The 15,300-nt window shown below is 41.9% G+C and overlaps 1 protein-coding gene and 1 pseudogene across 21 annotated transcripts in view; both read left to right on the top strand.

Moving 5' to 3' along the window:
* Positions 1 to 15,300, top strand: part of Clasp1 (cytoplasmic linker associated protein 1) — a 271,318-nt gene that overhangs the window by 93,663 nt on the left and 162,355 nt on the right. For all 21 annotated transcript variants that reach the window (XM_058583242.1, XM_058583244.1, XM_058583243.1 and 18 more), the window contains exon 7: positions 9,462 to 9,559. In XM_058583242.1, the coding sequence (XP_058439225.1) occupies positions 9,462 to 9,559 (98 nt within the window). The remainder of the gene's footprint in view (positions 1 to 9,461; positions 9,560 to 15,300) is intronic.
* LOC131424647 (thioredoxin domain-containing protein 17-like) lies at positions 25 to 7,808 on the top strand (annotated as a pseudogene).

Raw genomic sequence — 15,300 nt, forward strand, 5'->3', positions numbered from 1 at the left:
TCGTTTATTTACTGAGTGCTCAGATGAACTTTGGTGTTCTCTGTAGGGCCGGTAGGTGGGTAGGGCTCGCTCATCTTCATAGAATTCTGATCATTGTGTATGACATTAGCTACCAGTTATTATTCATGAAATACTGGTAAAGTTGTGGCTGCTCGGTTCCCTCTCTTATGTAGGGCTGTGAAATCACTGACCTCTATAAATTGCTGTCATCCAGTTCAGCCTCCAAGATAGGACCACTCTGGTCACTATCTCTTAAGCCAAAAAGGGTGAGGGTGGGACCGGGAAGAGTGACTAGGAAAGGATCTGAGGGCATCTTCTGTATTTTGCTCCGGGCAGTGTCTATGCTTGCTGCTGTATCACTGTGGACAGTGCTTGTACTGTTTCCTTAAGAATTGTGCTTGAAACAAATTTTACCTAAATTGCAAAAGGCAAAGCACTTTTTAGTGTAAGGTGGAGAGGACATCAGGAAGTGGTATCCCCCCACCCTGAGGGGGTTCTGCCCAGCATCAGTGGACTCTTTCTGCCCCGAACAGTGCACAGTACCCATGGCTGTCTATGAGGAGGTGAGCATGTTGGGCTTCCAGGAGTTGAGTCAGGCTGTGAAGCAGCACCTCGGCAAGACTATTTTCCTGTACTTTATGGGTTCTAAGGACACCGAAGGGAACAGCTGGTGGTATCCCAGTCATTCGAGAGGGGCTGAAGCCTATCAGTAAAGGCTGGGTGTTCATCCACTGCCAAGTAGGAGAAAAAACTTCTTGGAAAGATCCAATTGATGACTTCAGAAAACAACTGAAAGTAACTGCAGTCCCTCCACTAATTAAATAGGGAACATCTCAAAAACTGGTGGAATCTGAGTGTCTTCAGGCCAGCCTTGTGGAGATCCTGTTCTCTGAAGATTAAAATTTAACGATGGCAGTTGTGTCCTGATTTCCTGGTTTGCTCTAGCATAAAAGAAACTACACATTTGAATTCATTTTAGCAATAAGTAAATGAAAAGTAGCTATGTCTAAACAATAAAGAATGCTTTAAAAAAAAAAAAAAGGTGGAGAGGAGCTAGTCACGTGCTCTGTGGTTACTAGGCATCACAGTCTGGTGACATCTGCTGTGGCCATCAGGCAGCTCAGGAAGCTTCCAGGTCTGAGCTCCACAAGACCATCTGTCTTGCCCAGTTTGCTTGTTTCTCACCCAGAGTCATTTTTATTATACCAGCTCATACAGAGGGATAGGTGTTTTCCTAGACAGAGGGGCAGAAAATGTGGCAGTAAATTATAAAAGAAATATATCTGATGAATAGGCATCTCATTTTAAGTCTCAATTGTTAACAAATCACCCTCCAACAAGGCTGTGCCATCTCTCCTTCCACTTAGGTGCCAGCCCCTAGGTCTTGCTGGGTCTGTGTCCCTCCTGTTCTTCCTTTTGTCTTTGCTCTCGAGTCCCACGGCAGTTTCTCATCTTCTCTCTGGCATCTCTTGTGCTGTGTGGTCCTTGCTTTTTCCTTTGCTTGTCCCATTTTCTCCCACTCAGCCTTCACTGAAGCTGCATGGCACTGGAAATACAGCTATTAGGTACTTATGCTTACTGAATCATGCTTCCTAGTCAGTATTAGTTTTACTTTTAAGTTAAAAAAAATCCTAGATTATCTTTAATTTAAAAAAAAAAAATCCTAGATTATCCAATGGCTTATCTTGCCACATTCCCTGCCTTGGTCTTGTCTGTTTTTGTCTTGTTTTGTTTTGGTACTAGGGATTGAACCCAGAGGCACTTAACTACTGAGCCACATCCCAACCATTTTTATTTTTTGAGACAGGGTCTTGCGAAGTTCCTTAGGGCCTCACTAAATTGCTGAGGCTGGCTTTGAACTCAGTTCCCCAAGTCACTGGGATTACAGGCATGCACCGCCGTGCTGTCCTCAACAGAAGAGCCCCTTTCTAGAGGCTACACTGAGTATGTCACACCTAATACATGGTGCGTATTTGCCAAGCAGAAATGCCATCTTCTTTAGTCAAGGTTGATTGTCCTTAATTCAGATGCTTACACTGGCCAGGTTGGTGACATGAATGTTAACACTGGACCTGAGTGCACATCCACAGTACACTTTAACTGTGAAGGTAGGCTAGACACATGTGACCTGGGATGACAGTGTGACATTGTCCAGAGTCTGACTTGGTGAGGGGGGTGGATGTTGCTGTGTACCATCAGGTGTCACTGTGTGCCACACTGCAGCATGATTCATGTTCTCATTCTGCCTCTCTGTCCCTTCTTTTCTTCCATATACACTAGCTATGAGCTTCTACTGTTGGAGTAGAAGCTTAGGCTTTGCAGGGTTGGGGGAAGGTTGCTGGCTTGGTGTTGTTTGGGGTCTCAGGTTTTGTTTCTGTAACTGAGATGGACACCATCCTCCAGAGGCACATGGAGGAGACATTGTTAGGCCAGGACTCTCCACTGATGTGTACTGTGGGGGAAAAACTCAGTATTTCCCTGCCTGAAAGATCACAGATTCCATGTAGATTTTGAGAGTCACTGAGAATGAAGTTTTCTTAACATTTAAAGTTTCGAAACAGTGACATTCTCATACTGAAAGCTGTTCAGACAAGCCTCCAAGAATGTAGAATTCTTCATAGGTTTTCTTCTGAAGTTTCCTAATAGGGGAAGCCTCAGTTAGCAACCCCTGGCCTCATCACCACTAAGAAGTTCCTTGAAGATTCTGCAGAAGGGATAGGAGAGACTGATCTGTCCTTGTGTTGGGTTGTTCCCTGATGCAGTTTTGTTCCTTTAGGTCTAGAGAAGGGGTTAATTTGTGAGGGATTTTAGTAAGGTTTTCCTTATTTTAGAAGCACCACAGATTAAATTACATGTGACCAGAATGATCATGTATTTGGAAAACATTCAGTTATCTAAGAGATTAAGGTAGCATCAAACTTGAGCAGTTTGGTATAGTGTTTTAAAGGTGTCAGAAGGTAGAGTGTATTTACAACTTCGAGCTGCCTAGTGTGGTGCCGGAACGCCTAGGTGGAAAACACGGGACTGGGCTTGGTCCTGCCTTTGCACTTTATAGCTAGTTGACGTTAGTGGGCACTTGGATCTTGAACTGCAGTTTCCCTCTCAGGGCGGTGATGATTGCCTTGCTCCTCACTCCTTGTGAAAGTACTTGGGAGGGTGACTGTTCTTACCTGCTGGCCTGACCATTGAGCCAAGTAGAAGACCCTTAGAAGGGCCAAGTTACTTGGAAGTCTCCTTGTGGCCTGATGGCCATTTTCATTTGCAGAAATCTCACACCTGCCACATTCCAGTGAGTTTCTAAGAAATTCTTAGATATAGTGTTTTGAATATATGAAAATTCTTAAATCACAGGACAGGCATTGGTGTCTTGAAATGTATTTGTGATATTGTCATAGACATATTTCTTTTATACCAAACATTGAGAACCCTCTGTGTACCAAAAATCAGTGTCATTACCAAAAGCTGGATGCTCTTGGACCGATTCTCAATGGTAATCATAAGTATAACTTAAATGCAAAAGAAACACCTTTTAGTGGAATTGTTTCTTGCTGCTGTCTAAATAATCATATAAAGATTATTATATATATATTTATATATTTATGAAGAAATAAGAAAATAATTTCTTTTTCTAAGAGGAAAAATGCAAAACTTGTTTAAAATATTTCATGAAGCCCAAAGTTCAAAGCTACCACTTCCTGCACTAAGTTTTATGGATTGAGTCCTAGGTCTTTGTGCCTCTGGTTGGAAGAAAGTTCTTATTGCTTTTTCATTTTTTTCCCCTGCTATAAAATGCAGTTTGTGACTGTATGGGCAGCTTTTCATAGTCTAGTAGACAGGATGTGTGACCTGGGGATCCCACACACAGTACTCTGCAATTAATCCTTGTATCTAAACTGCCTTAGTCGTGTCTTATCTGTACATTTGCATGCACATATATGTACCACCGCTCCCAGAAACCCTGCCACCTTGCTTCCCTTGCACTAATCAAGTTGATCACTGCTCCTTCTGGGGTTCTTAACGTAAGTTGCATGTGCTTTTATATCAGTGTATTTGGTTCTGGAGATTGAACCCAAGACATGTGCATGCTAAGTACGCAGTCTTCCATTGAACTGCACCCCCATGTCCTTACTTGTCTTTATTTTAATTTTTTCATCAGTTTTTCCTCCTAGGCTCTGGCCTTGAGGATGAAGATTATAACTTGCTGTTCTTTACAGTTCCTGGCCACCCCATAACTCTGGATGAACTTTCCCTTCTTCGTTAGTCTCAGACCAGAGAGTACACTTGGGTTTTGTTGGTGCTATCACTGCACTCGGGTGCCTGACATAGTAGTTAGCCTCTAGTTCTTCAATACCCTCTCACGAGTGGCCACTGAAATTCTCTTGCAGCTCCTCAGGTGGCCGCCAGCACTGAGTGCATAGTATTTAAATAAACTCTGCAGGTCACTCCTGCCTTGGAGGATGTGAATTCCCCCTTAGTCATCTGAGCGTAGCTGAGTATTTCGGGGCAGTAGAAGCCCTCCCGAGGCTTCCCAGAGTGGCCATAGATGCATGGAGTATGAAGGTTAGAATGCTTTTGGTGCCAGTCACTAAAAACCCAGCCTATAGTTGCTAGAGCAAGGAGCAAATACCACTGTGCACAAGGAGTAGTCCTGAAGGGAGGTCCAGCTTCCTAATGGCCCAGTGGCACCCTCAGAGACTGAGCATCTCGCCATCTCCACTGTGTAGCTGTGCTCTACAGCTCTCCCCTTGGAGTGTATTTGGTTCTGCAGCCAGGCCACACACATGCAGGGTTGGCTGCCTGGTGGATGGGAGATCTCACCTCCCAAGCTCCTGTCTGTTGTTGACTTTTTACATCGAAAGGTTCAGACAGGGTTGGGTGTGCGGCCTAGTGGTAAATTGCTGCCTAGTATGTGCAAGGCTCCAGATTCTATCCCTAGCACTGCAAAAGAAAAAAAAATAGGTTCAAATGTGCACAGAAGTAATGAGGGTGCCATCCAGCGTCAGTTTCCTGATTCTCCTCCCCGTCCCATTATTTTGAAGCAAAATTTAGATTATGTTGAAGCAAATCTTAGACATTACTTAATTCCTAACTATGCCAGAGGATAAGGACTTTTACCTTAAAAACATAACCCTAAGAACACTGTCACCTCCTGTCCTCCAGTAGTGGATAATTCTCTCATATCGAGTGCCAACCAGCATTCACTCTTCCCCAGCTGTCCCTTTCCAAGAGCATAGGAACCTATTCCATAAGCTTTCCCGCAGTTTCTCTCCTATCTCGATGTGGAGAGTCCTGTCCCAGGCCCTGTGTGCCGTCCCAGGGTTGTGTGATAGCCACATACTAAGGAGACAGGCTTTCATTCCTGGACGTGTGGATTCCACCACAGACCCAGCATGTTGATGAGAGGGGCAGGGCAGTGGCTGTGGTAAAGGAAGCTGGCAGCCTGCACAGTAGGAAGTCCTGGACTAGGGAAGAGCCCTAGTTGTGCTTGACAGCCTTGGGTTTTGTGGATTGGGCTCCTAGCCTCGCCTGAGGCAGCATAACGGGGGCTGCTTCCAGGTGGCTTTCCCCTGCTGCTGTGCGCTGCACACTTCTTCTAAGGCCTACTGCAACATGTCTCCATGCCTGATGAACCAGTGCTTTCCCAGCTGGTGCAGAGGTGGGGAGAAAGCCGGCCTCTGTGAAGGGTTTGACAGGGCTGCTGTGTCCCTGCTTCATGGGTGTACTGGTGCACTCCTGTGGTACCCTTTTGCCCAGGCAGCTGGCTTTGGGGCTGTGCTCATGTCCAGGAGGATGGAGGTTGGGGGAGATTTAGACTCTCAGCAACTTTTACATGCTGCCTTTCTGTCCCACTACCCCAGCCGTCAAGCCCTCTGAGTGTTTTTTTTTTTTTTCCCCCTAATGTTGACATCCGTGTTGGGATGCAGTGTGCTTAAAGGAGAACACAGGCTTGCACTCAGTTGGCAGTTCTGCTTCCATTCTGGGGCAGGGGTTCACCTCTCCAGCCTTCACTCCCTCTTGGGTGTCTAGGAAACGGGACCCCTTTGAGGATGGAAGGAAGGAACACCGTGGCATCCACGGGAAACCCTAGATAACTTTATAGATAAAGTGTTCAACTTGTGCTTGGCAGGTAGTGCTTCATATATGGCACCTTTCACAGCCTGAATATCCTGAGGCTGGGGGCTCCTTTCTGTGGTGGGCCTGACGGGTATGCAGGTAGAGGCAGTGTGAGACCCGTGCATTCGTGAGCAACCATGCTTTCTTCCTTCTCTACTGAACTGCTCTCATTTAACCTTCCCTTCCCACTTAGAGTATTGAATCTTGTAGGACCAAAGAGAATCTGCTCATCTGCATTTCTTCAGTAAAGCCTGGTTTAGACCCTGGAGCTTTCTAAGTCTGAGGAATGGTTATTTTAGAGGCCAACAATGTTTGTTTAAAAGATGTAGAGAATGATCATCATTGTGTTGAGTGCATCAGATACAGAAATTGTAGGTCAAAAACTGGCGCAAGATCTGATTGCATACAGATTGTTATATATATGTGTGTGAGTGTGTGTGTGTTTGCAGAATGTTTTAATTTTACCCGCAGAGATTTCAGATGAGTGTGCAGGCAGACACATTTTTCTGACTTTTCTTGAAAGTGTACAAGGTGTGGCAGAGCCATGCCTACATCATCCCATGGTGGGGTGATGGAGACCTGTGTGTCTGAGTCTGCCTTCCCTCTTCTAGCAGCTAGCAGGGTCCCCTGCCAGTGCCACATCACTTCTACCTGCAGCTTGTCCCACTCACTCATCATTCACCACTTGTCTGTGTGAGCAGTAAGCACTCAAGTATTTGTTGAGTGAATCCATTCTTTTATCTCTCAAAGCAACCCTCAATTAATAGAGGAGGAAGCAGACTACAGGAGTTCAGTATTACCTCTAAGGTCATGCAGCTTCTGGTGGCCGTGTCAGTCTTTAGGTCTACATTGACTTCAAAGCTACTAATTCCACTAAGTGTCTTTAACTGTTTATCGCTTACACTTTGTAAGTAACTGGTACGGGTTGCTTTTTAAGGAGACCAGCCGATGTGACGAGCAGATGGCATCACTAGAAAGTGAGCAGAGATGGTGCTCTTACTCCTCGTTGCCAAGACACAGTGTCATGAACTACTTTTGTAGTGTTTGCCTATTGCTATGTGAAAATGTTTCCTAGCATTAGAGATTGTGTTTTTGTTTTAACAACATAAACTGATAATCTGTGTGAATAAATTTCTGGACTGCCGTGATGAAACAACATAGACTATCTGGGGTTTAACCAGCAGACATTCATTTTCTCTCAGTTCTGGAGACTGGAAGTCTGAGGCCAGGGTGCCAGTGTGGCAGGACTCTCTTCCTGGGCTTCAAATGGCCACCTTCTCTCTCTGCTGCTTCTTTCTATGTCTTTTATGAGGTTAATCATCTTTTCATTTCAGGGCCCCACCTTTATGACCTCATTTAACCTCTGTTCTCCTAAGAGGCCTTATTTCTACATAACAGTAACATTGGGTGTTCGGTCTCCAACATTTGGATTTTGATGGACACAAATCAGTTTATAGAGTAAGGTTTTGGGGGACAAGATAATATAACCTAAATGTGTTTATATGCACAACGGAGTATTAATCAGCCATAAAGAAGTATGAAATTTTGGCATTTCATACTAAATGGATGGAACTGGAGACTATCATGCTAAGTGAAATAAGTGCTAAAAACCAAAGGCCAGATGTTCTCTCTGATAAGTGGATGCTAACACACAATAAGGGGTGAAATAGAGGAATAGAAGTTCATTGGATTAGACAAAGGGGAATAAAGGGAAGGGAGGGGAATGGGAAAAGGAACACAGTAGAATGAATCAGACATAACTTTCCTATGTTCATAGATGAATACATGACCAGTGAAACTCCATGTGACATACAATTACAAGAATGGGATCCTAATTAGAATAAGTTATATTCCATGTATGTATAATATGTCAAAATACATTCTACTGTCATGCACATCTAAAAATAACAAATTTTTAAAAAGATGATAAAGCTGAGGATTTGGCTTTTCCACGGGGGGGGGGGGGAGGGGGAATTATGAATAAAGTTACCTGTCATATGACACTATTAAATCACAGGGTAGCCTGCAGTATCCAGACCATAAATTATTTCTATTCCTATCCTACCTGTTTCCTTCACTCCAGTACTTTGATTTCATTGCTTGGGACCAAATGTAAAATCATGTTTCTCCCCCATCTTTGCCTACCTATTTATTACACTGCTCCCCCCAGCTACCCCCTCTTTTTATTTGTACACACATACATGCATTTGCACTCGTAACTTTTTTTTAGTGAACCATTTAAAAGTAATATGCAGATGTTACTTTTTGATGGACACAAATCTGTTCATAGAGTAAGGTTTTGGGCGACAAGATAGTATAGCCTAAACATATTTATATGCACAATGGAGTATTAATCAGCCATAAAGAAGTATGAAATTATGGCATTTTATACTAAAAAAATTGTTTTAACTCCTAGAAACCTCAGTATGTATCATTCCGTAGCAAGGATATTTTCTTACTCAATCCTATGTCATTTTTGTACCTAAGAAATTTAATATTGTACAGTATAGTATTGTTTATTTTACAGTCTACATTCAAATTTCTTCAAGGGAACTGGGGTGGGGGTGGGGATCTACCCTGTCTCTCCATCCTGATTTTGTGCTGCTGTCTTGGTTCCTCTTTCTCTCTGGCTAGATTGAAGTACTTGCCCTTCCTGAAGCACGTGCTGTGCATCCCTGCTTTTCTGCCTTAGCACAGGTGGGATCTTGTTTAAAACCTTGCACCTGTCTCCTTCCAACTGGACCTGGTGACATCCTTTCCTTCCAAGCACATTTTTAGGTGCCCCTCTCTTCCATACAGCATATCTTGAAATGCCCCGATGTGACTGCACCCTCCTTTCTACTGTGCTCTTTGTGCTGTTGAATAATGTTTGTTGCATCCTGTATTAAATGTAGAGCTTAGGAATTTTTCCTCCCTCTCCTCTTTAGGACTTTGAGCTCCTTGAATATGGGGTCTGTGCAACCTGTACTCTCCATTTTTTGTAGGTCATTAAGTAACATTTACTCAACTTAAATTCAGAGTATTTTGCATGATGTTTTTGTTTTCAAATAATTCATGGAAAGATGACCTAAAAATTGTGTTTTCCTGACATCATCCTAAAGAATGGAAAGAATTAAGGATATAGACTTTTAGCACATATGTAGGGGTGGGGAACCTGTGCATTTTCTACACTTTGGGATGGTGTCTCTAGGAAGGAAAATTGTCAAACGAGACTTCAGTCCAGGGCGTATAAGGGATTGTATTTAGTTGTGCAGATAAGTTGGGGTGGTGTGTGGCCTGTTGTGACCCAGCAGGAAGTGCTGGGGAGTGACACACAGCAGCTATAAGGTCTCTTCTTTTCCATCTAGGTTCGAGATGCAGCAATAAACAGCTTAGTGGAAATTTACAGACATGTAGGAGAACGTGTGAGGGCAGATCTCAGTAAAAAAGGATTGCCACAGTCCCGGTGAGTTCAAACTTTTTCCTTTTTTTCTACCCACCCTGCTCTTTCTAGGTACCATCTTTTTGCAGTACTGTTTTTGATGTGGTAATTTTATTCAAAGAATGCTTGGTTTGAGGGTTGGTGGTTAGATATCTTGACTGAATCGTACATAAGGTTCCCCTCCTATTCTACTCTCTCAAATGAGACTTTCTCCTTTAGACATCTGGCCCATTCCTATGCCACATACTGATTTTAGAAGCACCTTTAAAAAGTGATTGGTGTTAACACCCAGTACTCTTCCAGTTTCTGTGGTTCTGCATCTTGTGTATACATAGCACAAGGTATGGTAGGTGCTTGGGATATATTTATTTGAATTAATAAAGACTTTCCCGAATGTATCTGGCCAGCAATAACATAGTGTTTTTGGAAAATATCTTCAAAATGTTAGCTTTCTGTTCAGTCAATGTGTGGAAGCTAATGCAAGGAACCAGTGTCTTGTCATATCTAAGATGACTTGAATCCACAAATAGTTCTTTGTTATAATGAAAATAAAGTAATATAACAATTGTATATTTATCATTTCAACTGTGAAGGAGAAAGATGGCACCAAATCAATTCTAAACCTTTACCCCATGCTGTTCCTTTAAGGAAGAAAGTAATGGGAAATTGCTGGGAGATCAGAATGGGAGTGCAGTTGTGGAGCAGCTTGTTTGAGACTTTCCTTGTGTCCATCAGAACAGCAAGGTCCCAGAGGCGCAAAATGACTTTTGAAAGATTACATGGCCAATAAGAGTTGTAGCCAGGATTCATATCCTGTTCTTTTCGCTTACCTTTTAACTTTTTCTATTCTGTTTTATGTAAGAGTTTATAGAGTACTGGGCATCTGGATATAGAATGAAATGCTGAAATAGTATATAAGAGTTACCTGTCTTATTTTAGAGGAGTCACCTGTCTTATTTTAGAGGAGTCACCTGTCTTATTTTTTTGGTGCCAGGGATGGAACCCAGGGGCACTTTAAAACACTGACCCACATTATTTTTGAGACAGTCTCTCCATGAATTGCCCAGGCTAGCCCAAACTTGTGGTCCTCCCTCCTTAGTCTCCCAAGTTGCCAGGATTATAGGCATGCACCACCACGCCTGGATGTTACACATTGTGGGTTTTGTGTTACATACAAGATAATTTGATGGAACTAAAACTGTTCATGTTTTTAACAAAAAATGATCAGTGAGGACAGAATTATAGGTTGAGCATCCCTAATCTGAAAATCCAAAGTCTGAAATGCTATGAGTTCTTTCTTAGGGAAAGCTGAAAGATGCAGATGAACTGGGAGGGGCGGCCTTGAGGGGGGAGAAGGCTTTTTAAAGATAAGGTCACCATTGTCACTGGGATAACTGCCTTGAACAGTGAAATTTTTTTCTCCCAGGGATGGTCTCTTGTTGCTGTGTGGCTTCCTGAGGCCTGAAGCCCTGAATCTATACCATCTTACAGAGTGGCTTCTATACATTGTTGGAAGGTAGCAAGTGGGTCAGGGGGGAAAACCATGTGAAACTGAGATCTTGGGGAAATGAGGGCAGAGAGGAGTTAACAAAGCAGGCCTGAGACTGCTGTCCTCAGCAAGGCCTGCTTACAAGTCTGGCTCCAGGCTGGTGTGCAGAAACAGTGGATTTGGCGAAGGTTTCCGCCATTGCCAGAGTGGAATCAGAGAGCATCACTGTGTCCAACCTGCAACATACCATGATTTATGTTGTACACCTGATTTCCCTTGGGGAGTCTGGCATCTCAGCGAGGGCTTAACTGTGTCTGCATCTCAGCCTGCAGTAAGCCTCCCGAGTGCTGAGTCTCTAAGGAGCTTTCCCAGTGGACAGTTTTTTACTCAGCTGTCACAGCTCAGGACTGGGTGAATTAACGCCCTGCGCTACTCCCCAGGAGAGACTTAGGAGGCCACACGGGTCTCCTCTGGTCTTTACCCCAGACACCTTTTCTCTTGTTGCTTGTGCTGTGTCCTTTTGTTGTATTAATTCTTTTGTTGTATTAATTTTGCTGTATGACTATGCTGAGTCCGGTGAGTCTTCCCAGCGAGCTATTAGACTTTGGGTGGTCCTGGAGCCCCTAATACTGGGTGACTCAGGTAAGGCCCCACAGGGGTTGATGCCAGAGCTGGAGTTGAAGCTGCCTTTCCCAGCCTTCTAGTCACACGTGTCACCTGATCTTTGACTTAGCTTTCTCTTTTCTAAACGTTGATAAAGAATTTGCAAAGTGGCTTGGACCTCTGGATAGGAATGAAGGTTTCAGCTCTCTGATTAGTGCCCAACTTCTAAAAATTGTGGACCAGGGTCTGGGAATGCAGTTTACTGGTGGAGTACTTGCCTATAAGAGTGAGGCCCTGGGTTCAGTCCCCACCATCCCTCCCCACACGGGCTGGGAGAGAAGCTGAGCATAGAGCAGTTACCTAGTATATGTGGGGCTTGGGGTTCAATCCCCAGCATCGCCAAAATAAATAAATAAATAAACAAAATAAAACCACCAGAATGAAGTGGGTAGGCCGAGGGAAATGGACCACACAAGCTTCTGGAGAACGAGGGTGTTTTTTTAGAAACTGTTCTCTAGTGAAAGAAGCTAAAACTTCATGTTTCTTTATATTTATTATACAAGATGCAGCATTCTGAGTGTCAGGGATCTGGTTACCACCTGAATTCATTGGGGATATTCCCAAGTGGAATGGAGCTTTTAAGGCATCGTACTGCTGTTACTTGGGAAGTCTAATCTCTGCTGTATTGGCTCCATGTGGCTGACTGCATGTCTTGAATAGTCTAGATTTTGCTTACCTTGTTATGGATTTTGTTGTTATTTTGGGAGCTTGGTAAGTTATTCAGTTTAGCAAGATTCCAAAGGACTAATACTGTAGAATTTTTTAATGCTTTCCAAAATTTGGATTTAGTCCTAGAATGAAAATGTTGTCCTCTTCAAGAGTTTATTCACTGTCAGAGAAGAATAAGATTAATTATATTGCTAAAAAATACATAGTGAACATGTTTTTATATTAGATAGATAACTTAAATAATAAGAGTAGTAATCTCATTTGAGCAGTAGTTTTTATTGTCCATTTTTGCTTATTAGTTGGGAAAAGAGACTTGTACATTAAGCAGTTTTACTTTGCAGGAGAGCTGGAAAATATGATTTAATTTACTTGTCATCTTGCAATTAAAATCATATTGAGATAATGAGATAGAACTAGTTAATAAAATCTTCCTGTTAGAGTATCTCTCTACCCACATGGTCTCTCAGCTCTGAATTCTAAAACTTGGAGACTCCTTAAGTGGTAAAGTCCATGCAGATATTTCCAAAGAGTTGAGCTGTTAACTTGAATTGGTAGTGTGTCTGATAATTTTTATATTGTTTTGCATGTATTAATTTTCACAGTTCATATGTGTGTTATGTTTAGAAAGTAAGTATATAATTTTAGCTAAATATGATGTCATTCAGTTGTCTGATCTTTTGTAAGGCATACCTGAAAACTTAGTAAAATTTAGATCACCTGTAACTCCTCGTGACTTTCAAAGTCATGTGCTTTCCAGAACGTTATGACATTTACTGTCACCCCAAAGACCTTCCAGAATGTTATTTCAGTCAATATGGTATATTTTAGTTTGTGAAGCTTTGGAAAAAAGCCAGATCACTGATGTTACATTTCTTTTGGGATAGTCATTTGGGAACCAGAATCCTAAAACTTCAGTGGCTGAAACTTGAGGATGATTTAACTTCTCAAGAGCAGATACATGTTGTCTGGTGCATTGTGATACTTAACCTTTTGGGCGTACATTTTTTTAAAATATTTTTTTAGTTATACATGGGCTCAATATCTTTATTTTGTTTATTTATTTTTATGTGGTGCTGAGGATCGAACCCAGGGTCTCACACGCTAGAGGCGAGTGCTCTACCACTGAGCCACAATCCCAGCCCCTTGAATGTGCATTTTTTAATAATATATTTTTAGTTATAGATGGCCACAATACCTTTATTTTATTTTTTTATGTGGTACTGAGGATCGAACCCAGTGCCTCACGTGTGCTAGCAAGGGCTCTGCTACTCAGCCCCAGCCCCAGCCCCTGAAACTACATTTTTGAATGGCTCTCCTACTATTCACTTGGGTCTCTCTCAACCTACTTGAAAGTTTTACTTATTATTACTTAATGATTGCGTGGAAAGGGAAAATTGGAATTTTTTTTTTTTTCTTTTTGACTTGCTAAAGCTTTAGTGTTAGAGAGGACTCATGGCAAAAGCAGATGAGAAACTGCACTGGACATCCCCTCTCATTTTTAATTTCATTTTTTTTGTCAACAACAAAAAAAGATTTACGAACACATATTTTAAAAAACACAATACCTTACACCCTGTGCCATTTTTTAATTCTCAGAAGCCTACATTGTCAATGGTTTTCATTGAGCCTTTTGTTATTTACTGCTTTGTGTCCTATTAATATTTATATGTTGTTATGAAATATATATATGTGTGTGTGTATATGTATGTGTGTGTGTGTATATTATATATGTATATATGTACACACATACATATATACACATGCCCATTGAGCTTGCAGTCCTCCTGCCTCAGCCTCAGTCACTGTGATTATAGGTGTGCACTACCTTGCTTGGCTCCTATTCTAGTTTTGAGGTCTTTTTTTTGTTTGAATATTTTCCTCTTTTGTAGGATCATTTTTTTCCCTAATAAGAGCTTTCTTGAAATATACCATTATTCTCTCCCTTTCAAGGTGTACAATTCAGTGATTTTTAGTGCATTCTCAAAGTTGTGTGATCCTTACTATTCTCTAGTTTTGATGTTTTAGCCCAGTGTGTGGTAGCACATGCCTGCAATCCCAGCAACCCTGGAGGCTACAGAAGTTTTCAAATTTGAGGCCAGCTCTGCAACTTAGCATTGGTCTGTCTCAAAATAAAAATTAAAAGGGACTGAATACGTGGCTCAGTGGTAGAATTCCCCTGTGCTCAATCCCCAGTACTGAAAAAAAATTTTTTTTCATTGCCCCATAAAGACACCCCATGCCCATTAGCAGTCATTCTTCATCCTCTCCTCTTCCCCAGCTCCTCCCAGTCATGTCTCTACTTTTTATTTCTGTGTAAATATTTATTTTTGAACATTTTGTACAAATTAAATCATGTAAAATGTGGCTTTTGTGACTGCCTTCTTTCATTTACCATAATGTTTTTGAGGCTCATCAGTGTTGCATGAAGTATTAGAATTTCTCTGCTTTTTAAGGCTGAATAATACTCCTTCATATTTATATACCTCATTTTGTCTGTTCATCCATTGATGGACATTTGTGTTACCCCTACTTTTTGGCTATTGTGAATAATGCTATTATGAATATAGGTGTGTAGTGTTTCTTTAAGACCCTGCTTTCAATTCTTTTGGTTACATACCCATAAGTAGGGTTGCCGGATCATATATTAATTTTTTTGACAGACTGTCTTCTACAGCAGCTGCACCATTATATATTCTATTAGCAATGTGCAGGGTTCCAGTTTCTCTACGTTATTTGGTATTGTCTGTGTGTGTACGTATATATCATCATCATCATCATCATTATTTTCTGTTAATCATCCCAGTGGTTGTCTCATTGTGGTTTTGATCCTGTTAGAATTTTAGTGGAATCTTTTTTGAAAATCACTTGACCGTAATCATAACGATTTCTTTCTAGACCCTGGATTCTATTCCATTGATCTATACCCACCATCCTTATACCACAA

The sequence above is a fragment of the Marmota monax genome, unplaced genomic scaffold (genome assembly GCF_021218885.2).
Source record: "Marmota monax isolate L192 unplaced genomic scaffold, Marmota_monax_Labrador192_F-V1.1 WCK01_AAM20220418_F8-fsc00121, whole genome shotgun sequence".
NCBI lineage: Eukaryota > Metazoa > Chordata > Mammalia > Rodentia > Sciuridae > Marmota > Marmota monax.